The 23902-nt window shown below is 41.5% G+C and overlaps 1 protein-coding gene across 1 annotated transcript in view; it reads right to left on the bottom strand.

The window, feature by feature from the left end:
* Positions 1-23902, bottom strand: part of RPS6KA1 (ribosomal protein S6 kinase A1) — a 93600-nt gene that overhangs the window by 52699 nt on the left and 16999 nt on the right. The window contains exon 2 of the mRNA XM_075195776.1: positions 20101-20145. Coding sequence (XP_075051877.1) covers positions 20101-20145 — 45 coding nt within the window. The remainder of the gene's footprint in view (positions 1-20100; positions 20146-23902) is intronic.

The raw sequence follows: 23902 nt of genomic DNA, 5'->3' as shown, positions 1-23902 counted from the left end.
CTTCATTACTATACAGGATACAGAAATTTTAAGTCTGAGGGCTGGGAAAAAAGAAAGTAGGTAAAGAAATGAACTTGGGAAGCGCCCAAGAAAAATGATGCATCTATTTTCGATTTTATGTTCTCTACTTAGTTCATTACAAATTGAATAATTTAAAATGAATACTCTAAAAATGAAGGCAAAGGTTATGAGAAATCGTTTTTTGTGATCTTACAGCTGTAGATTTCTACAGAAGTATTTTCATTTAAGGTTTGTTTGCTTAAATACAACCCCCCCCCCCCAAAAAAACACTAACCTCAATTTTTTTCTCTTTATTATGCTCAGGAAGTAAATTTGGGTAGGAGATTTAAAAGTTGAGATCTCCCAGCCCCGACTAGGCAGCAAGATTGTCAAGTAGGGCTGTTCCTGCCTTTTGGCTGAATTTGGACAGGAGGATTGACACACAACATTGTAGTTCAACTTCTATCTCGAGGTAAGAAGTCCATGGGTAAACATGTATGCACTTAAGGAACAGCTCTTATAAGAGCTAAACATAATTCCTATCAGAACATGCATGTTCATGTAATGAAGCTTGTGTTTACCTTGTGTCACGGGCACTAGGAGTCTTTGCCCAGGATATCACCAGATGATGTTCTTACCAGAGTAATATAGCTGGTACTATGGTCCTCTGGTAGCAGGGTGACAATGGAACAGGAGAATCAGCAGATGGTGAGAGAATGCTCAAGGAAAGTCTATGACTAGCAGCAACTGGTAATGACTTCGATGTATGAACACGAGGAACCAGATGGACAAGTAAACGTGAGGAGAGTCAGTGGTCTGCGTACAGCAAGTTGTACCACTGCTATAGTGAGGAGGAATGTCCAGGAGTAGAGAGGAGGTAGTGAAAGTCAGTGGTCTACGTATAGCAAGTTGTACCACTGCTATGTGAGAGGATACTTGAAACTGGTGACAATGGGAAACAGGAGTCAGTGGTCTGTGTCAGCAAGTTGTACCACTGCTATATATATGTGAGGAGGGGCACGAGGAGATGAATGTAATGCAGAGGATACACGGGGCACACGGAACTTGATCCCACAATGATATCCACAATACAATAATAACTGACAAGCGCTGCTTGAAGTATACAAAGTCACTATAGCAATCCAGGTAATAGAAAACAAAGTCAATAGTAACAATAGCTTCAGTAGATGGAAGACTCCGGAGATGAACACAACACAGTCCAGACGGATATGCAATACAATAGCAAAGTCAATGGAAAGCATGCATACCGCGGTTCAGGAGAGCAGGCTGTCAAGGAGACGTGCAGGGATACCTGAATGGCTGAACGCCGGCAGGAGGAGAGACCACTGGAGGATGGAAGCGGTAATCAGGTTGGTGCAGCGCATGGAAGGTAACCGGTAATCAACGGAGCAATACTCAGGAAGCAGTAGTAAGTAAAACTGGCAACATGATGAACACAGGAGAGTTGAGACAGTCTGGAACCCGGCAGTAGTAACGGAGGCAGCGGAGAGCAGACACGCTGAACACAGGAGAGTTGAGGCGGACTGGAAACCACAATCGTAGAAGACAGGAATCAGCTGGAGCTGAATACACGAGGAAACACAGGAACACCTTCAGAGGCTCATGGGGAATGAGACTCCAAGATCAGGCAACCAGGTTATGATCACAGGTGGTTAAAATAGGAATGGTTGCCTGATCATCCAATCAATTAAAAGCAACAGGTACTGAAGGTTTCATAAGGGCTGCACATGCTCAGACCCTCAGGATGGCGGACGGCCACGGTTCCTGAACACAGGAGAAATGGCACTCACAGTCCGGTGAGTGACACCTCGCTTTATCTCTTATGACCAACATATTAAAGCCAACACTTTAATGTCCCATAAACAAGCAAAAATTAAAAGAACTATCCACGCAACGATGGAACAGCTGCTGCTATTTACATACAAGTAGGGTCCACCCTACCCTAAAACATAACAGATAGCAAAAAAATTATGTAACAAACGGCGCTAATCCCCAGCTCATAACATATACAGACAATTATATATAGCGTTCAAAATATACTTTTCCAATATTCATCAGTTCATGTGTAAGATTGGTATATACACGTGTCTCTTCAAATAATTATTCCTTAATGCAGATGCTGTGTACCAATATCTTCAAGAAGTCAAATCCACTTATAAAAATGGTCCTCAAAATAAAAGAAATTTGTATCAGTGTGTATATATAGATGGTTTGTTACGTATCCCACACACACTGTGTGAATCAGACACCACACCTCAATTACAGGGAAAGGTGAAATTTAACCCCTTCATTAGCATAGTATGGTCATGCAGGAGAAAAGGTGATATATATAAATAAGCGGAATATCATCAAAACCACTTACACAATGCAGATGATATAGATGATGAAGCACTGTACAGATTCCGTATATTATCAAAAACTCCTCTCATGAGACTCTTCAGGATCCCCTCAATGTTGTTCAGATCCAAATGTATAGGAGAGATGTGAGAAAGTATATAGTACTTTACCTTTTATTACAGATATAGAGCCAAGACTAATATACATAAAGACATACAAAAACAAAGATTAAAAACTAAAGCCTTCATCCACAAGTGCAGCGTATACAATAGAGGCAAGTCCGCCTACCAGAGTTCCGGAGAACAAACAGCGTTTAGCACGACAATAGTCTGTCTGCTTCCAGGAAAGATGTCACCAACTCTGTAACGGCGGTCCAGCTCCCACAACACCAACGCGTTTCGACCCTATGTCTGTCGGGTCTTTATCAAGGCTTGTCATATACACCGAGATGATGGTCTTTTTATAGTTGTAGCGAGTAACTGTCTTCATCTATTTCCGGAAAATGGCTATACGGCAATGCATGTCTTAGACCGTCTCCAAAGCGAGGTCTGGCATGCAAATAACTGAAGAAACTCCCTTGCAGAGAAGTGTGTGGAAGACATATTCTTCTCTTGAATAAGACAGGGAACACTTTGAGCCAGGGATCCTGGAAATAATAGTTGTACTGTATTTTATAGCTGTGCACTTGTTACTGTCGCTTCTCGCGCCCGCCCGCCGCCTTCAAACTTTTCTGTTTTCTCCTAGGCACACAGGGAATTTAATGTCCCCCTTGCCCTGGTTGTCCAGAGTTGAGCCCAGTATTCCTGATCTATGGTAAGTGTTCAGGAAGGACTCCAACTGGAAATAGGTGCTGCAGCAACAGAATTGTGCCCAAGAAGTTTGAGCAGTTTCAATTGCAGGTAAAGGAGCTTGGCGGTGGTGAACGAGGTGGTTACCCTTCTACATCATCTGACTCTCAAGCTGGGTACACACTACACCGTTTTCGTCCAATAATCGGCTGAAACAGCCGACATATGACCGCTCGTTTAAAAGTTGGGTCAGTGTGAACAGTTACACGATGGTCGAAAGTCTGCCCAAATGGACGTTTCTCGCCTCATTTGGCTGGTCGTACCGTTTAATATTTTCGTTCCAATCTCCTTTCCGCTGTGTAGTGTGTATAAACTTCCGACAGATCCACGACAATCCTCCGATAGATACTTCCTCGACCTGGGGGGCGTGTGTATGTAAATTTTTGATGTCAATCCTAGTACCACGTGGTACAGAATCCGCACATCACAGACTTGTGTTTTGTATAGATGTGTATTGCACCTGTCTGGCTGCAGACCGTTTGGGAGTTAACTATAGTGCAGAGTCCGCCCCTTTATGCTAATGTGTCCGGTATCTCGAACATTTCCCCGCAAATGTCGCTGCAGTGTGTACGAAATTAAAATCATTGCTCAAGACAACATGGCTGTAAAAAGTCGCTAAAAGGGACGTCCGCTCTTCCGTTTCTCGTTCTAAACAAGGCTAGTGTGTATGCAGTCCATGGACCGAGAGATCGGACCATCGATCGCATGTAAAATCGCTCGGCATAAAAAGTTGGTCGAAATTTCTGTGTGTACCCAGCTTTACTCAGAGAGGATGGCTTTTAGAAAAGGAGCAATAAGAATAGCTATACACAAAAAACAAAATGGGGTCAGATAGTAAGCCTATTTTGATAGGCTTTAGCTTTTCAAAGCTTTAGCTGGTGGCACTAGAGGGAAAACTCAAACGAGACAACACAAAAACACTTTAACCTTTTAAAGTTATTATAGCGTCTTTAAAAAACAAAGAAAAAACAAAAACAAAAAACGAAAACTGTCTGTGAACCATAAGGATACCAAAAAAATGTATCATCATTTTATTGAAAAATGCATTACAAATAAACATGTATTAAAATAACTGAACTACAATAAACAATATATCATGGCTTTAGAATAATTGCATTTATGTGAATTGCATCACCACATGGCTCTAGGATCATAGATCATATTTATGCAAATTGCATTTAATTTAGGTTTTAAAAACCAACACAACACTGGTAAGATAAGTCAATGAGGAACACAATGTCCCAGCATGTGATAACTTGTCAAGCAGGTGTAGCAAAGGTAAATAAGGAAAAATGTCCCACCCTGGTGGGGTAGCTTTCTGTAAATATTACATAATAAATCAGTAATTATTTTTGATTTATATTGTAATAAATGATTTATAAAGATGCACAGTTCTTAAGGGGACACAAATTCCATGCCAAGCCTAGAAGCCAAGGAAGAAATCAGTACACCATAAGTACAATTGTAATGTGCAGTGATTTCTTGGCTTCTAGACTGGGTATTGGATTTTCCTGGTCTTCCCTTAAGAACTGTGCAGCTTTATTAATGGTCTATTATTACAATATAATAAAAAATAAGAACTTGGTGATGAAATGCGTGAACAATGATGTTGTAACAGAGTATGTCCCACCGCACACCAGACTTATGCTAGCAAACCAAGTCTGGGAGAATGGCTAGCTTGCCTGACAAATGAATGTGAACAAATAGACTATCCACACTGCAGACAGTTCAATGGAGGATATATGAGAAAGTGAGGAACACAGCAGAGAATGTCACTTTTATGGGAGAGTCTCTTTCCCACATAATGTGAAGGCACATGTAGCTGGTCCAAGTGAGGCCTTTGTGAAAGAGAATGTGAGGCATCAATTACTGTAGTAAGCCCCCATTTGATCAATCCTGCTGCTCTATGGAAATGTTTCACTCCTAAAGTGACAAATGAAGACCAGCAATAAGTACCTATGGCTAGGGTATTTATTTTCTTGCCTGGGGAAAGGGGGGTGTGACAGACATGGATTGGCTCCTAACAGATGTAGTCCTGGGAATTGATGTGGATGGAGTTTATTGTCTCTATCAGTAGGAGGAAAGCAACCAGACAACAGTCTTCAGGAAAAAACACACAAGGTTTGCACAGCGTCAAATGAGTCACCACCAGCAGCGAGAGTATAAGGAATGCCTAGTCAAAACTCTACCTCTGAGGGATAATGTCCCCCAGCAATGCAGAATAGGTTTCCACCCAATTCAGCAATGTTGGTGTGGAATCTAATACCGGTTAGTGTCTTCAGTGCTCGGCTCTTCCAACCTGACGATATACTCTGGCCATGTCAGACGGTAACCGTGAACCTTCTGCCCGTGATCTCATTCTACACCTGGCTCAATGTGTGGAACAGCAGGAGACTAACTAGGCACAACTTCTCCAGTGCATCCAGGGAGTAGTATCCATACTAGATTTCCTCCAGGGGTCCTTGAATCCAGCAAAACCACCTCCCAAAGTGGCACCTCCGGTTACCGTTGGCACCAGTGCTATCACCACCAGAAACTTGCACATACCTGCCCCAGATAAGTATGATGGCAACCCCAAGGGTTGTCGAGGCTTTTTAAACCAGTGCTCGATCCAGTACGAACTTGCCCCAGAGAACTTTTCTTCTGAGAGAACTAAAGTGGCCTACATCATATCCCTCCTTTCCGGACAGGCTCTTGCCTGGGCTTCTCCTCTATGGAAACGCGATGATGTCTCTCTTCACAACTCCTGTTTTCATTGGGAATTTTCTTCGTGTATTTGATGAGCCTGCTCGTGTATCTTCTGCTGCTTCTAGCCTTCTGGCTCTCTGACAGGGGTCCCTCTCAGCTGGACAATATGCTGTCCAATTCCGAGCCCTAGCATCTGAGTTAAAATGGAATAATGAGGCTTTAGTGGCCACCTTCTGGCAAGGACTTTCTGATCAAATTAAAGACGTGTTAGCCTCCCGGGACCTTCCTCCTAATCTGGATGATCTCATTTCGATCAGCATCAAGGTGGACACCCGTCAGCAAGAACGTTCCTTGGAGAGGGATCAAAGTCGCCACTTTTCCTCTCGACTGACTCGCTTCCAGTCTTCCGTTTCTTCGGTGGAGGAAACCATGCACATTGGACGCGCTAGTCTTTCCTGGGATGAAAGGTAATGCCGCATTAAGAACCACCTTTGTCTTATTGTGGAGAGGCTGGTCACCTACTATCCGCTTGTACCAAAAGGCCGGGGAGCGCCACTTCCTAGGCGAAAAAATGGAGGTCATCCTAGGATCCAGTTCTCACACTCCCGGTTCTCACAGGAATGCCAACTTCTTGATGCCAGTCACCCTTAATACTTCGGATTCTCTTGTATGTACTGCCTTTGTGGATTCTGGATCCGCGGGGAACTTCATTTCTGCTAATCTCGTGTCAAGACTTCATATTCGATTTCATTCTTTGCTGCACCTTTTGGTTCTAACTGCAGTGGATGGTAATCTCATCAGCAACGGTTCTATCACCTGTATCACCTGTCCAGTTCGGTTGCAGGTAGGAGGCCTACATCACGAGTGGATCAAGTTCCTGATTATTCCGCAATCCATGAATTCCATCATAGGTTTACTCTGGCTGAGGACGCACTCTCCTCAATTTGATTGGAAACCAGAAGGACCCAAGGAAATAACTTGGGCCCGGCGCCAAAGAGGTCTTTCCGAGATTCAGCTGAACCTTACTTGCACTTTCTTGATCTCTTTAGTAAATCCGACTCTGAGAAACTCCCTCCACACCGTCCTTGGGACTGTCCCATTGAGCTCGTCCCTGGTAAACCTATACTTAAGGGTAGGGTATACCCCTTATCATTACCACAGACTAAAGCCATGTCATTTGTAAATCTTCTTCTCCAGCGAGGGCTGGGTTCTTCTTCGTCAAAAAGAAGGACAGCTCTTTGAGACCCTGTATTGACTACAGACACCTGAATGCCATAATCATAAAAAGTCGCTATGCTCTTCCACTCATTCCAGAATTATTTGATCGTATCTGAGGTGCTCAAGACTTCACCAAATTAGACCTTAGGAGGAGCTTACAATCTGGTACGCATTCGTAAAGGGGATGAGGGAAAGATGGCCTTCAACATCCGGGATAGGCACTATTAGTACCTTGTAATGTCATTCGGGCTGTGCAATGCCCCCCCGTGTTTCAAGAGTTGTCAACGAGATCTTCAGAGATCTTCTCCACCAATCAGTCACTGTCTACCTTGATGACATTCTGGTTTTCGCCCAATTTGTGTTCTCACAGCAATCATGTTAAGGTGGTTTTCTCCCGTCTCCGGGCTCATTTCCTATATTGCAAGACAGAGAAATGCCTTTTTGATTGTTCACAAGTTTCTTTCCTCTGCTACCTCGTCTCTGGAACAGGTCTTCAAATGGATTATGTTAAGATAGAATCCATCATCAACTAGCCACAACCCTGTGGTCTTAAAGCCACTCAGCGGTTCATTGGATTTTCTAACTACTATCGTCAATTCATCAAACGATTTTCTTCCCTCATTGCCCCTATTACTGTGTTGACCCGCAAAGGAGCCTGCTGTAAGACTTGGCCTCAGGATGCCGTTTTGGCCTTTAAGTCGCTTAAAGAGGCCTTCATTTGTGCACCGGTACTTAAGCAACCTGATCAAGAGAGTCATGGCTACAACACCATCTGGGTCGTCGCAGACAGAGTTTCTAAAATGGTTCATTTCACACCTTTGGCCCCTGAAATTGCAAAGCTTTTCCGGAAGAATATTTTGTGTCTCCGCGGCTGCCCACATATTATCTCTGATCGTGGAGTTTAAATTGAGGCAAAGTTTTGGAAAGCCTTTTGTGGGAACCTTGGAGTCAATCTCAAGTTCAAGTTCAACGGTCAGACTGAGCATGTTATTCAGGACCTGGAATGTTTTTTGTGATGCTTCTCATTTGAACACCAATCCTCTGTGGATGGATCTCTGTGGGCAGAGTTTGCACACAATAATCAAGAGCATTCTTCTACAGGGTTCTCTCCGTTTCATTCTGTATGACATACATCCGGTACCTCCTTCGTACAAGATATACCTGTCTCATCCGTTCAGGCTGCAGACGCTCTTACACGCAATCTCTCTCAGATCCGGTCTCAGACTCAAACAAGACTTTCGGAGTCCTCTCTGCGTTATAAAGACGCTGCTGATCGCCATCAGAGGAATTTTCCTGTAATAAAGGTTGGAGATCATGTATGGCTATCCACTAGCAACCTCAGGCTCCATGTTCCTTCAATGAAGTTAGCCCCAAACTTTATTGGGCCCTTTTCTATTTCGCAAATCATCAACCCCGTCTCTTACACACTTTCCTTACCACCCTTCCTCAAAATCCATAACACCTTTCACATCTCGTTACTGAAGCCCCTGGTTCTCAACAAGTTTTTTAAGGATCCTGTCACACCTCCTCCTATCAAGACGATGGAGACGAATATGAGGTTGAAAGAATTGCGGAGGTCTGTTCTCTTTGTGGTAAAACCCAGTACCTTGTTCACTGGAAGGGCTATGGCCCAGAAGAGGGATCCTGGGGGGATGAAGTCGACCTTCATGCTCCTACTTCTACCCGAGTTTCTGGACAGATGCAATCCTTCTTTAGGGGAGAGAGGGTGGGGGTACTGTCATATGGTGGCCCTGCTGTTCCTCCACAAAGCGGGGACGGGCACCTGACGGATCCGGTCAGGGGCGTCCTGTTGCTAGGCAACATACACGCAGCGTACTCGGGCGTCCTGGCTGTGTCGGGCGCATGCGTGCCGCCTCGGGACACTTCCTGTTCAGCGCTTCTGCCCGCCCATCTTCTCCTATCAGCCTGCTGAAGCCTCTATTTAAATCCCACTCTGGCACCTTATCAGGTCCCCCCGTTCTCCAGCGTTTTGTTCCTGTGCATATTTGGTTCTGACCCATTGACCCCTCTTCCTGGTTCCTGTTTTCTACCTTTGTATTGACCTCAGCTTGCTGACAATTCTCTGGATTTCTCGTGACCCTTGACCTTGGCCTGTTTGACCTCACTTTGAATTTCTCCGTTGTACCGCCTGTCTCCGTTGGTTTTGATCCAGACTGTTCTGACCTTTCCTTCACCACACTGGTAGCTGTCTAGGTGGACCGTGATCTGCGTACCTCTTGCAGCGAAGCCCAAGAGGGTTTCGCTTTGCTGGTGAACACCAGGAGTACATTAGATTCCTCACCTCCTAGTTCAGTGGCGCCAATACCGGTCGGTGTCCTCAGAGCTCGGCTTTTCCAGCCTGACAGGGAGTTAGCAATGCATGATACTTCTGTGGCAAAGGCGGAACTAAAGAGCTGTGGGTCACTTAGATCACATTTCTTCCCCATTGTGTTTGGTCTGAACAACTAAACCTCTCGACCACACCTGCATGCTTTTATGTATGAAGTTTAAATGTCTGATTAGGTATTTGAATGGATGTGGGGCTCAGAGCGCCCCAATGAGGAAAAGCCTTGCAGCTTAGCTCAGCTAGTAGAAGGCCACGCAACAGAAATATATTTAGATATACTACCATGTTCAGATATTCTACCAAATCAAACCTTATTCCTGGAGGTAAAGTAGGGAAGTGTATAAAACGGTATAACGGTATAACTGTGTGTCTGTTTACATTTTTCTGCTTCACCAGAAGAACCAAATGATTGGGTTATATAAAATGTACAGAGGCATCAGCTTTGGCATCTATTAACAATGTAGAATCCCACTTTTTGGGGGGATTTGTATGGTATTGAACTTATGAATGGATAGGAAAACAGTTGGAATTAAAGGAACATATCCCCCAAAACAATAAAAATCTAACATTTAGCTCAACTATTGCTTTTTTTGATCTTGATTGCACTATTGAATTTTGATATATTCCATGGGGCAAATACACAGTGCTTATATCAGTTGCTCGGTGCACAGCTAAATAATCAAATGGCCTGCTGGTGATCACAACTTCTGCACTTTCCTTGCCAATTACAGTGAGATCTAATAAATGTTTGTATTCTGAAGGCCTGACGGAAATTGTTTCAATGTGAGCGACAGTGTCATCTTGGCAGATTTTTGCACGTGAAGGCTGTTAATGCTCTTTTACCTCACCGCCCACACATTCTCTCTAGTTACCTGAAGCAAACTTGTTTTTTTATTATTCTTTGCTTCCAGTTGTAGATAGGGGTGTCATGGAAACAATGTGAAACTGATAAAACTTACAAAACGGATAACAGTGCTCCATGATTCATGTTCTAATATTTTGCTAAATTAACATAAAATATCTAAAAGATTGTAAAAAAAAATATTTGTAAGTAATTGGTGTACTTAAATCATTAGTGTATTTTAAGAATGTATTATTTGTTCATTCGTAGTACTCAATAAGCTTCTAAAGGCAAGCACAAGCTACAAAAGGTTGCAACGGGACACACAAGTTGCCTGAAGCTGGAGCTCCACCTGTCTAGTCCTCTTCAAAGGAGCTCCACATAAGTCTACTGAGAAGGAGTAGGTGTACTGTACAGTCATGGCCAAAAGTTTTGAGAATGACACAAATATTGGTTCTCACAAAGCTTACTGCTTCAGTGTTTTTAGACCTTTTTGTCAGATGTTGCTATGGTATACTGAAGTACAATGACAAGCATTTCATAAGTGTCAAAGGCTTTTATTGACAATTACATTAAGTTTATGCAAAGAGTCAATATTTGCAGTGTTGACCCTTCTGTTTGAAGTTCTCAATGGAATTAAGGTCTGGGGAGTTCCCCTGGCCATGGACCCAAAATTTCGAAGTTTTGATCCCCGAGCCACTTCGTTATCACTTTTGCCTTATGGTAAGATGCTCCATCATGCTGGAAAAGGCATTGTTCGTCACCAAACAGTTCTTGGATGGTTGCGAGAAGTTGCTCTTGGAGGATGTTTTGGTACCATTCTTTATTCATGGCTGTGTTTTTAGTCAAATTTGCGAGCGAGCCCACTCCCTTGGCTGAGAAGCAACCCCACACATGAATGGTCTCAGGATGCTTTACTGTTGGCATGACACAGGACTGATGGTAGCGCTCACCTTTCCTTCTGCGGACAAGCTTTTTCCAGATGCCCCAAACAAATTGAAAGGGAATTTATAAGAGAAAATGACTTTACCCCAGTCCTCAGTAGTCCAATCCCTGTACCTTTTGCAGAATATCTGTTACGGTGCTGGTAGTTACAGGTCTGATAGTCAGAGCAGGCCTGTACACGACCAGATGCTGAGTCTACTAGGTTCAGAATAAGGAGGCAAGACACAATGTAGTTCTTCAATACTTCAATGAAAAACACACATATATATATATATATATATATATATATATATATATATATATATATATATATATATATATATATATATATATATATGCAGATGATGATATGCAGATGTTAATTAGCCATGGCGGAGCGTGACAAGGTGGTAAACACAATAGCAGTCTATTCACAGCACAGATGATAATATGCAGGTGTCCAATAGCCACGGCGGAGCGTGACAAGGATAAACACAATAACAGTCTTGTTATATGCACATGAACAGACTTGCAGCAGGCTGTGAATCAGTAGAGGCACAAGAGAGAGAAAACAAAGTCTTGGTAATATGCACAAGATGATACTTGCAGCAGGGAAATCCCAGTAGAAGTGCTCCAGCACTAGGTAGAGAACTGAAACTCATACACAGGAAGACACAGGATACACAGGAGTCCAAGGAATCAGGCTAGCAATAAGTTGCACTGACAGTGAGCAGATGTCAGTGCGGAGTTTAAATAGAGCAGGTAAAGTGACCACGCCCTGAGGGTGAGTCATGTGATGCACAGAAAAACCAGAGCAGACAGGGAAAGTAACAAAACCTGGTCAGGATTGTTACAATATCAGTCTGTCCCTAATGTTTTTTTCTGGAGAGAAGTGGCTTATTTACTGGCCTTCTTGACACCAGGCCATCCTCCAAAAGTCTTCGCCTCACTGTGCGTGCAGATGCACTCACACCTGCCTGCTGCCATTCCTGAGCAAGCTCTGCACTGGTAGTGCCCCGATCCCGCAGCTGAATCAACTGTAGGAGACGGTCCTAGCGCTTGCTGGATATTCTTGGGCACTCTGAAGCCTTCTCCACAACTATTGAACATCTCTCCTTGAAGCTCTTGATGATCTGATCAATGGTTGATTTTGGTGCACTTATGAAGCCCTTTTTGTGCAAAGCAATGATGACTGCACATGTTTCCTTGCAGATAACCATGGTTAACAGAGGAAAAACAATGATTTCAAGCACCTCCCTCCTTTTAAAGCTTCCAGTCTGTTATTCTAATTCAATCAGCATGGCAGAGTGATCTTCAGCCTTGTCCTCCTCAACACTCTCAACAATGTTAACAAGAGAATCACTGACCTGATGTCAGCTGGTCCTTTTGTGGTAGGGTTCAAATGCAGTGTAAATGTTGTTTTTGGGATAAAGTTCATTGTCATGGCATGGGACATTTGCGTGGGTTTCCTCCGGGTGCTCCGGTTTCCTCCCACACTCCAAAACCACACTGGTAGGTTATTTGGCTGCTAACAATTTGATCCTAGTCTGTCTTTCTGTGTTTGTCTGTGTGTGTGTCTGTGTGTGTGTGTGTGTTCGTGCAATTAGACTGTAAGCCCCAATGGGGCAAGGACTGATGTGAGTGAGTTCTCTGTACAGCGCTGTGGAATTAGTGGCGTTAAATAAATGGTGATGATGATGAAAGAGGGACTTTTAAATTAATTGCAATTCATCTGATCACACTTTGTGACATTCTGGAGTATATTCAAATTGCCTTCATAAAAACAGAGGCAGCAGACATTGACACAAATATTATTTTTCACATTCTCAAATCTTTTGGCCATGACTGTATTAGTGTCACCACTTTTTTTATGCCACCTCCCTTAGCATCAGGTATTGCCTCAGCATATAAATGCAATAAAAATGTATTTCAATATAGATCGCCCTCAAAACACCAGGCTGGCTAGAACATCAGTTTTGGGATTGTATTTTAAGTTTGTATTATGAAGAAGGTGTGTCATAGGCTCTCCTGGGAGGTCCTTGTGGAAGATAATCAGGGGAATTACATAGTAATCGCTGCTCCAAGAAATGCGGTGTGTCCATAATAGATGCGGCCAGGTCTGCAGCTTGCAGGTCATTCCCCTTTTTCTGTTCACCAGGAAGAGGTAGTGCACACACCCTATCCAGCAGAACACAGTCAAAAAGTTGAGATGTACATGAAAGATTCTCTATATGCTCAATGTACAGTAGTGCAATGCCATATCTAGGAAATGTTTAAAAAACTGTAGGTTATTGCTTGTTAATCTGGTTTCCTTGACTCCTCTATGACAGCACACACTATGGGGTTAATCCTCCCTTGCACCTGAGTCAGGACAGGAATGAAGACCCACCTGTAAGGTATATTGGGCACCACCTCCTTCTTCTCTGTCTCTTCTGGTTTTTCTTATGCCGAAAAATCTCAACAAATATCAGTGATAATATAACATAGGGAGGATGGCATGCTGCCATGGTGGAGTCTTGCATACCAGATGAACAGGTAACCTCATCATACAGTTTTTACTGAAATTTAAATTCAATCTTTTTTTTCCATATTACAGCGCTCAGCACCTTTCTTCCAAACTATGCATCCGCTGTAACTTGAACATTAATACAAAAATGCTTAGTTAAAAAGTATGCCTGGAGGACCAGATTGGGGTTTTCACAGTTCTTCAATGGGAGCCTTTCCCATCTAGCCGCCGACTCCTTTGAGGCTGCTTCATCTTTTCTCTTACCACTTATTAAAACAAATAACTGCTTTTTTCCCCCTAAATTTGTCTGTTAACCTTAAATGAATTTTAATGCCATGGACTAAATCCAAACATTGACATCTTCTTTCTTATGGGTTTTTTTGGTCTAGGGCACAATGAAGTGGAAAGAACCACGATTTCTCCACTGATAGTACGCTGTAGTACATGAAGAAACCAAGACCTGCAAAAGCAATACTGCCATGACTGTTACCTTGTCTCTCTTTACTTTCTGAGGACCTGAGATTTCATGGTCATGGAAGGAAATACAGAGCCCACACTGAATTTCCATTTTATCAAAAAAGCCCCATTTTTCTACAATTTTAGGAAACACTTCTGTTTAATGCCCATTCTGTCGGGTGCAAGATATTATGGCTCAGGAAGCCTGCTCTGGTATTGTTGGCTCCTACTATATGAGCTACTGACAAGCCTGCAAGGTTGTTTTCAGACCAAATTAGTACTCTTGTACCTCCTTAATGATTTATATACAACCACACCCCGCTTGCTTCTCTGAATGCATCCAGACATGGTGACCTACAATGTGGTCCTGGAAGTGAATACAAACTCTGAACACAGCCTTCATCTCCCTTATGTTTGAAGACAAAGTGGCTATCTTGCGCTATTAAGTGTTCACATGTGGTGCCCAACCATATTGACTGCATCTGTTGTGATGACTGTATGCTCATGTTCTGCAAATGACCTTCCCCATTTTTGGTGTCTCCTGACCACCAATGCAGATCTTTTCTCGTCTGTTGTCAGGCAAATTATCTGACTTTGGTCTTGTGTATCCTTGTTGCTAGAAAATGTAATCGGAACTTTCGCATATGTAATTTGGCCCATGGCACCACCTCAATAGCTGTCCTAGTACTCTGAGAGACCCCTTTACTGTTGTCCATGGCAGTCTGCAAAACCTACTGTTCTAATTTTTGCTCTCTTTCCAATGTCAAGAAAGTCTTGCCTTGTATGGTAGCCACACACATTCCGAAAATTTAACCTCTGGGTTGTACAAAGATGACTCTTCATTTACAAGCCAACTGTGCTCCTTCAGGACCTGTAGCACACAATTAGTAACTCTTTCTGCTGAAGATGCCGCTATAAGTATACCAAAGTAACCGTCTAGGTAGGACCATAGTAATATATTTTCCTTTCTTAGTTTTGCTATAACCACAAATAGCACTTTTGTAAAGGTCCTTGGTGAGACTGACAACCTGAAGGGAAGACATTTGTACTTTTTTATATAATCTGTTTTCATTGAAAGTATAACAGCGTTTACATATGCATACAACAATATTAATACGATAAAATAATATATTTTAGCAGTTTGTTAAGTAACAACATTTAAACAGTTTACAACTTCTGTGAGGCGGTCCATTCATTGAACTAAAACAATTAACAACAGGTTCCGCAGACCGAACTGTAGAACAAATAAATGAACACACCAAGGGGTGTATAATTGCTCACCTACTTTGTTGGATAAGGGATAGAAAGAGAGGGAAAAAAAGATGGGGGAGAGGCCTAGGAAACGGGGGGGAGGAGGGGGGGGGGGGGGTTGGGCGTCAAATATTTCATTGGGTGTACAATGTAGTTTCTTTGAATTCCATCCACTCAAACCATAGCAGATAGTAAACTCTATATTTATCACCCGAGGAGTAAATCATGTCGTCCATAGATATACAGAAGTCTAAACTTTCAAACCATTCTTTAATAGAGGGTGCTGTTGAGGATCTCCAGTGGACAGGTATCACAGCCTTTGCTGCGTAACTGAAGTATCTCACAGTAGATTTTTTTATATTAAGAAATAGGAAATTTAGTATCATTAAGTAGCCAGTATTGCAGGCACTTTGGTAGTTCAGTTCCCACTATTGCTTTAGAGATAAGTAAAGACATTTGTACTTTTAATGATAATTGTATATCATGAATCTGAGAAATGCCTCTGATGTGCCTGGCAAATTGGTATATTCAGGTAGGTGTCTTTTAAATCCACTGAAGTTAAAAATGTCCCTTCCTCCATGACATTGATCGTTTCCACCTTGAATCTTCTGGTGTATATATGTTTGTTGAGCCCTTTTAAATGAAGAATGATTTGAAAACCTCCACTGCTCTTTACATTACTCTGTAAATAACCAATAGCAAATTATACAGTGAAACCAGATGGAAATGAAATTCTTGTGAACACCCAGTTGACCCACCATCACATAATTCAGGCGTGTCTCACTCCAATTTTGCTGCACACAGCTGACTCCTAAAGTTCTGAGTCCACACTCATTAAACACCTTGGCCGCTTAGCCTTCCGTTGCTGCAAACGACCCTTGGTAACAAAGCTATCAACCAGTGCAATCTTCATCCCTTTTACTGATTTAGTCATATAAGGGATTGGATGTTGCCTCTAACTGGGACTGTCTTCAGTACAAACCTTTACAGAAAAACCTTTAAGCAACTTTAGGTAAAATATCCCATAACTATTTTCTGCTTCGTGATAGTTATCTCAGTGGCCTTCTCACACCCAGTCAGAGTCTCAGCCCGAAAAACATTTCACATCCCAAATACCAGACCTGCCCCTAACTAACCAAGGGGCAAATTCAAATTGGTGCGAGGTGACGCGATGTGTCCCTGGAACAGTCCACAGAGAAACATTGCATTGGAGTTTTTAATAGAAATTTCCGCTCATTTTTACTCGCTTCCCATAGAAGTGATCAGAAAAATGAGCAGAGACTTCTTACTGTAATAGCCAGCAATATGCACATCTGAACACGGAGGCAATGTTTAGCAGCACCTTGCGCTGAATGGAATCTGCCCCTAAGAGAATGTGTGTATGTATATCCTGACCTGCATCCTTGGGACCGTTTTACCCTACATGTCCAGTTGCTTAGAAGAAAACTACAAGTTTCCAATACAAAAGCACTGCCAAGAGCATGCTGATCTCCTGTAACAACTTACATTGAATGCCAGCGGGCTTTTTACACTCCCATCAAGCCACACGTCAAAAGGGCAGCTCACATAATGCACCAATATTAAAATTAAAATTAAAGGTTCAGAGGTAAAAACTGCAGCCGACATGCCCTGAATGGAGGGCATCACTGCACAATAGGCTGCTCCCACCATCTGTTCAGAGTTAGCACTTCCTAAGATGCAACCACCGTTTAGGATGGAGCCATCAATTCCTCCTGCTGCTTCTGGCAGCAGGGATAATGAGGGTAAGCCCTGGAAAAAAATAACAAACCTACCAGTCTGATTCGACTACAAAGACAAGCAAAAAGACACAGAGAGGAGGGAGGTGTGGCCATATACACCCCTTCATTACATCTCCTGTCCTGTCACAGGTGCAAGGGCAATTTAATCCCATAGTGTACATTGCCATGGAGGAGGAGATATGGCAAACACCTCTGACACCCATCGTTAATGCTCTCCCATTAAATCTAAAACAATAGATCATACAAGAGAGCGACTAATATCACTCCAATATACGAAAAGCTTTATGAGGTGATCGAAATTGAAGCTATTTAAAATAAAACTGGAATAGAGGAGGGTTGGGGGGGTTCGAATAGCATCATCTTCCTATGCACAACGGACTTCCTGTCAGTTAAACTGTTAAGGCAAAGTGCTGTCAACACTTTGCTCCATAGTGTAGAGCTCTTTAATTTGTTAAATAGCAGCAGTACATAAACCAGTGATAGACAACAGACGGCCGGGGTGCCTTCATTTGCAGCTGCCAGCTCCTTCGTGCTTTACGGTCAGATTTGTTATTACCTGAAACACTTTCTTTGACTAAACGTATTGTTTTAACCGAGATTAAGGGTAATGCGCAGCCTTTGAAGGTTAGAGGGCTGTCCATGAATTTGCGTCTTAGGTTGCATGTCATGCACATAAAACTTGCCGTTTACACATGACCAAATATTCTGTAGTTTTTAAGTTCCCAGATTACCATTGAGCAGATTTAGCAAACATTCTAAAACGGAAAAGTGGAGGTGCTGCCCAAAGAAACCAATCAGATACCAGCTATCATTTATCTAGTACATTCTACAAAATTATAGATAGAATCTGATTGATTGCTATGGGCAGCTTTTCCTTTTAGAAGGGTTGATAGATCTAATGCCAGGTATATTTTCAATTCTAAAAATATAGCTCTTAAAAAAGCAATATCAGTGGTGGCAAACATTTTGATAAATAATACTTATATTTAATCCAAAACACAATGCTGTATTGTCCCACTCATGTCTATTCATATCTAGCTTAGAGACCTACTGTCACATGTATGTGTACTACTAACAGTGCCTTTAGGTTTCTATCCACCAGCAGGTGTATCAAGGATATGCATCTGGCTAGATGTTTGATTTTTAAGCAGTTTGATATGCTTTTACATAAAAAGTTAGCTCACTGTTTGTCAAAGCTTTTATTTGCCTAGATTGTGTTCTATGACCTTATACTTCTGAAGTTTCATTAATACATGGTGCTTGGGAGAAGGCAGGCAAAATTGTCCAGGTATCTAGTCCCCTTCCACAAGTCCTGTTCTTCCCTCTTTTATTTTAGCACTTGTCACCGATTTTTATATCTAATCATGTACGCGGTCAAGATAAAAAGTACAAGTTTTGTTATATCACTAGCTCATTGGTTCTTTGACTGTAAGCAACCACTACTGTACCCCAATAAAGGTTTAAAAAAAAAAAAAAAAGACTGAGAACAATTCCGCCATTACAACATACTGGCTGTAACATTCATGTCCCTTCCAATAGCGACTAAAACATTTATACTATTAATGGGGAAATACAAGGTTCCGGGTGGGTGTCTACTGTCCAGGTTTTTCTAAAACACATTACACATCTGTCTGGTCCTCGCATTGCCCCTTAATAGCATAAATGTAACAGTCGCCATTGGAAGTGACGTGAATGTCACTGCTGGTATGTTGTAATGACGGAATTCTTCTCAGTCATTTTTTGACCAAGTCTGAACTTGATCCAGGTTTGAATTACCGCATTTGGATTGTTCCTGTTGATCCAAGTGGTGTCTGTATAATCCACTTTGCAAACTCCTACCCCACCCTATATGACATGGTTGTATATTTCTATATAAGACTTTAGTATCGGATACTTTGGCATGCAAATTATATAGAGCACATAGTTGGAAGAAAGCCTTATATGTAAAAGGAAAAGCCTCTGAGGCTTCCCATATATGTACATTGGGCCTAATTTTAAAGCTAGTAGCAAATTCATCGAAACAGTGCAAATTTTCTGGACACATCAGGTTGCGATGCAGAGGGTGTGGGATGGGTTTCTTTCAACATTGAAATTTAGAGCTGAGTTAGGACGCACCCCCTCCCAACTCTGTCCGCACATTTTAAATTCCCCCATGACACAACATGCTTTTGTAAAATTGCACCTTCTGGCTGGATTTACTTCCGAATCTAAATGAGGCCTATTGTATGTATTATGACACCTAAGTGTATATTTACTAAACTGTGGGTTTGAAAAGGTTGAAATGTTGCCTATAGCAACCAGTCATATTCTAGCTATCATTTTGTAGAATGTACTAAATAAATGATAACTGGAATCTGATTGGTTGCTATAGGCAACATCTCCACATTTTCAAACCCGCAGTTTAGTAAATATACCCCCTAGTCTGAAAAGTGTCATATCTATATCACACATTTTGTATAAAGAAGTGTGCACTGAAGCCAGTGTTAAGAGATTTTGCGGTTATGAAAAAACAAACAAAAAAACAAAAAAAAAACAAAACACTTCTAGCATCCAAAATGGATACATTTCTTTAAAGCAGAGCTAAGGCAAACACACATTTTTCTTGACTTTTTTTTATTGCCTGAACCAGAATGATAGCACTTCATAGTGACAAGATTGTGAGTAACCTTAACATAGGACAAAACTGCTAAAGTTTTATTATTCTGCAAGTGCAGCTTCCTTTCAGGAGACTTTCACCTGCAGGTCAAAAATATTAACGATTATAATACAGGCCTATCACTTTGGAGAAAAGGGAGACCCATCTCCATTAAACAACTATCCCCTGACTGGAAAAGTGAACACATTTACAAGAAGCACTGTGGCAGGAAGTTGCACAGAAGGAGTGGGGGAGGGAAGAGTCTTACCTTGGTGGCACATTTTCCTGCATCGTCCGGGCCTGCATGTCCGTTCTGCAGAAGAAATTAGAAAGGGAAAAACAAAAACTTAGAGGCATAGACAAACTGTGCTTCCAAAGCAAAGTTATGACATTGCTGTATTACTTGATTTACTGCTACAAAAAAAAAAGTAATTTGCAGTTATCCATTTCAATTTAAGGAATGTAAATATGACATTTACTATATTAAAGCTAAACATATTACTGAAATTAAGAAAACCCAACTGTAGCTGTTTTCATTCATTGAGGGTTCACATTACAACACTGTTTATTCAATTATGACATGTATAACACAAACAAACATGTGTAAAGGGATTGTATAACTAAGGAACTGTTGCACCAACACAGCAGCACAAAATTAGATCTAGTTATTCTAAAACAATTAATGTCATGACTATCTCTACATCTTGACTACCTTAACTACTTGATGACCAGGATATTCTATATGGTAATGTTCAGACATGCTAGTTTCACACTTTCTCTTCAAATATTTTTTTCTTGCATTTCTCTGGGTAATTATATTTTATTTGGGGGAAAGATGGGTCTCTTGTTTCGTAGCATAGCAAGGTAAATATCTTAACTGTATGTTCACTATATGAAAATGCAAAATGGGAAAGTACACAATTTTCCAGAGAAAGGAACAAACAAAAAAGTGCGCAAGTTTTATTTTTTGTGACATACAATATGTAATTTTTGAAAGTATGATGATAATGGTGTTACACAAGGGATTTATTTTCATATTTAAAGCACATCGTTAAGATCTCTGCAAATTGGAAATCATTTGTTGGCCAATAAAAATGCTCTCCAAATAAAGTAAATTATATTTGAGTAGATCCTGTCACACAGAGAAGTGCTCATTATTAAGTGTTAAGATTTAAAAGCGCTATTAGGAGGGAGCACTTCAGAGGCTGGAAAAGCGCTAATGTTAAAACGGTCACTGTGACATAACTAAAGATATAGCTGGTGAATGCTCTAATGCAAAAAAACAAAAAAGTCTACCAAAATTAACTCTGTATCACAGATTTTTTGTTTTAGTATGCGACACCTATACAAAATGTGTTCCAGATTCTGTAGCTCAGGACAATAGTCTTAAATTCGGGCAGCACGGTGGCTTAGTGGTTAGCACTTCTGCCTCACAGCGCTGGGGTCATGAGTTCAATTCCCGACCATGGCCTTATCTGTGTGGAGTTTATATGTTCTCCCAATGTTATCGCGGGTTTCTTCCGGGTGCTCCGGTTTCCTCCCACACTCCAAAAACATGCTGGTAGGTTAATTGACTGCTATCAAAATTGACCCAAGTATCTGTCTCTGTTTGTGTGTGTGTGTGTATGCTAGAGAATTTAGACTGTCAGTGAGTATGGCCTTAGGCGGGCAGGCATTAGGGATAATAATCTAATTAATAAGCACTTAAGTCTATTTTTGTAATATAATATGGATATTAATATATAAGTCTGTGCATTACAGAGGCAAATAACAAACCTAAAATAAATAAGGTATTTACAGCAGCATTCCATATATTTTTGTCAAGCTACTAGAAATGATTTACAGTTTGCCAAGTATCATGTTTACAACCATGGCAACCACAGCCACATGACATATGCTGTTGTGAATAGAGAGCCACTGGAGTAACCCCTTCTCAGTATGTCTGATCTCAGCACAATCTTCCTCTCAGAGGCGGAACTAGCGATCTCTGGACCCCTTTGCAGGGAAGCACTGCACATCTCGCTAGTTCCCTGTGTAGTGGGCCCCATAATCTCTGTGGGTCGCGATGCACCGTACCTGTTGCACCAATGGTAGTTGCGCCACTGTTTTCACCTACTAACATTCATTGAGGGAGGGGCGGTCTCGGATGTTGCAGTAAGGATAACTAACACGTTATGCTTTGTTATTTGAGCTTTTGTACCAGAGTAATAGAATTGTAAACAACATCTTAAAACCATTGGTCTAGCTTCAGCCATTTCTGATGGAGGTGAGAAGAAAACTGTACTTTTTAATAAAGCTACAATGGAAATTCAATGCAAGCACTAATGTAGTTTACTCTTGTTTTGGGATGGTACATGGGGTTTAACGCAGATAAATTTAGTCATGTGATAGGTTTCCAAAAATACCCATGTGGTTCAGCCAAAGAAATCACTTAGGGATATCTAGTGTGCCATCTATTTGAACTTATAAAAACCATGAAATATGGATTTTCGGTTCAGTTGACACTCTAGGAATAGATGGGAGAGATTTGAGGCAGTTATTGAAATTAAATTACATTACTTTGTTAATGTAAATCAGTAACAAAGACTAGGAAGAACATATCAATTCAATCCAAATAAGCAAGAAAAATGTACAACGTTTTACTATTAGATGAAAGAACAAAAAGCAAGACTGCAGTATATTACAGCTCTTATTGTAAACCATACTTAATAAACAACAATACACAACCCGCATGCATTTACATTTTAGATGTCCCCAAATTTATGCCATGATAAAGACCTTTGAAAAACAGAGGCACATTTCAGTCCTTGAAGTATATAAAAGTGAGAGTGCTGGTCGTGCCAGCAGCATAAGCGTTAAATAAGCAACACTGCATTGAGCACTATGCACCCTCCTTCTCTTATTGCCATGGAAATGGCAAGGTACAATGAGCAAGAGAACAGTGTGTAAAAGACCTTGTGTAACATGTCACTACAGAGAAAGGTAACACACTTGTTTAGGATCTTATAGATCTGCGGTTAGTATTGTGTGATAAGAACCGCTGTCAAATACAGGATGTCCAGACTCCATCGTGGATTAGGAGGTAACAAGTGTACAAGAGACAGATACACACAATAGAAAAATCTGTATTTCTGTCATTTGTACAATAGCATTGCAAAAAACTATAATGGAACACAGATGATCTGAGAAGTTGTTCTCCCTGGTTGTTTTTTCCCCCAGACTGACAGATCATGAAAAGGGAGACTAATTCTCTCAACAGATCACCCCGCATTCCAAGATATGCTGTCACTTTGAAATAACCATTATATACACACATGCAAGTTACTGTGCAGGGCTGGAAATTTTCTTGTGCCTGGGATAAATAAAATGCTCGACTGAAGAGTTATACACAGCATTGTTACAAAAGGAAGTGAGAGACTTAGTACTGTGAACCTTTGCCAGAGTTTACAAGCAATATCCTACAAATGTTGGTTACAAAGTTTTCATTTGAAAGTAGGCACTAAAATGTTCAATAATCACTGCATTTGTACTTGTATTACCCAACCTCTCACACAGAATAATTACCACCTAATTGTATAAGTCTTTCTTCATGTGTTCATAATGCAGTATCCATGCAAGAAATAGTTTTACAATTTCTTGTTACAAGCCCCAGGGCTATAGTAGACATTTAGGAATTCAAGCTATGTGGACAGAGCTTGGTAATTTGTGGTCTTAGGAAAAAAAAAAAAAAATTAAAAATCAGTTTCACGTTAAGAGGGAGGTTATGAGGAGGTAATAGTCCTGAAAATAAGACAATGCTTGGTAAAAAAAAAATAGGGCTGACAGAAAGATCGCACAAGAGAGAAAAAGCGGTCAGTGACCACATAATACCATACTTACCTACTTTCTTCAGCTCCCTTCCGGGAGCCAGCCAGTGGAGGGGGGCGTGAAGGGGCGGGGTGGCCGAAATCGCGTCATTTCGGCCCCGCCCCCTGTGACGTCATGACGCAAATCGCGTCATTTGACAGCGGGGGCGGGGCCAAACGCCGCGATTCACCGGGAATCGCGGCGTTTGGGATCTAATTCTGCCC

The sequence above is a fragment of the Mixophyes fleayi genome, chromosome 2 (assembly GCF_038048845.1).
Source record: "Mixophyes fleayi isolate aMixFle1 chromosome 2, aMixFle1.hap1, whole genome shotgun sequence".
Taxonomy (NCBI): domain Eukaryota; kingdom Metazoa; phylum Chordata; class Amphibia; order Anura; family Limnodynastidae; genus Mixophyes; species Mixophyes fleayi.
Note: the sequence above shows the minus strand (reverse complement) of the source record. Positions and strands in the feature narration are given on the sequence as shown.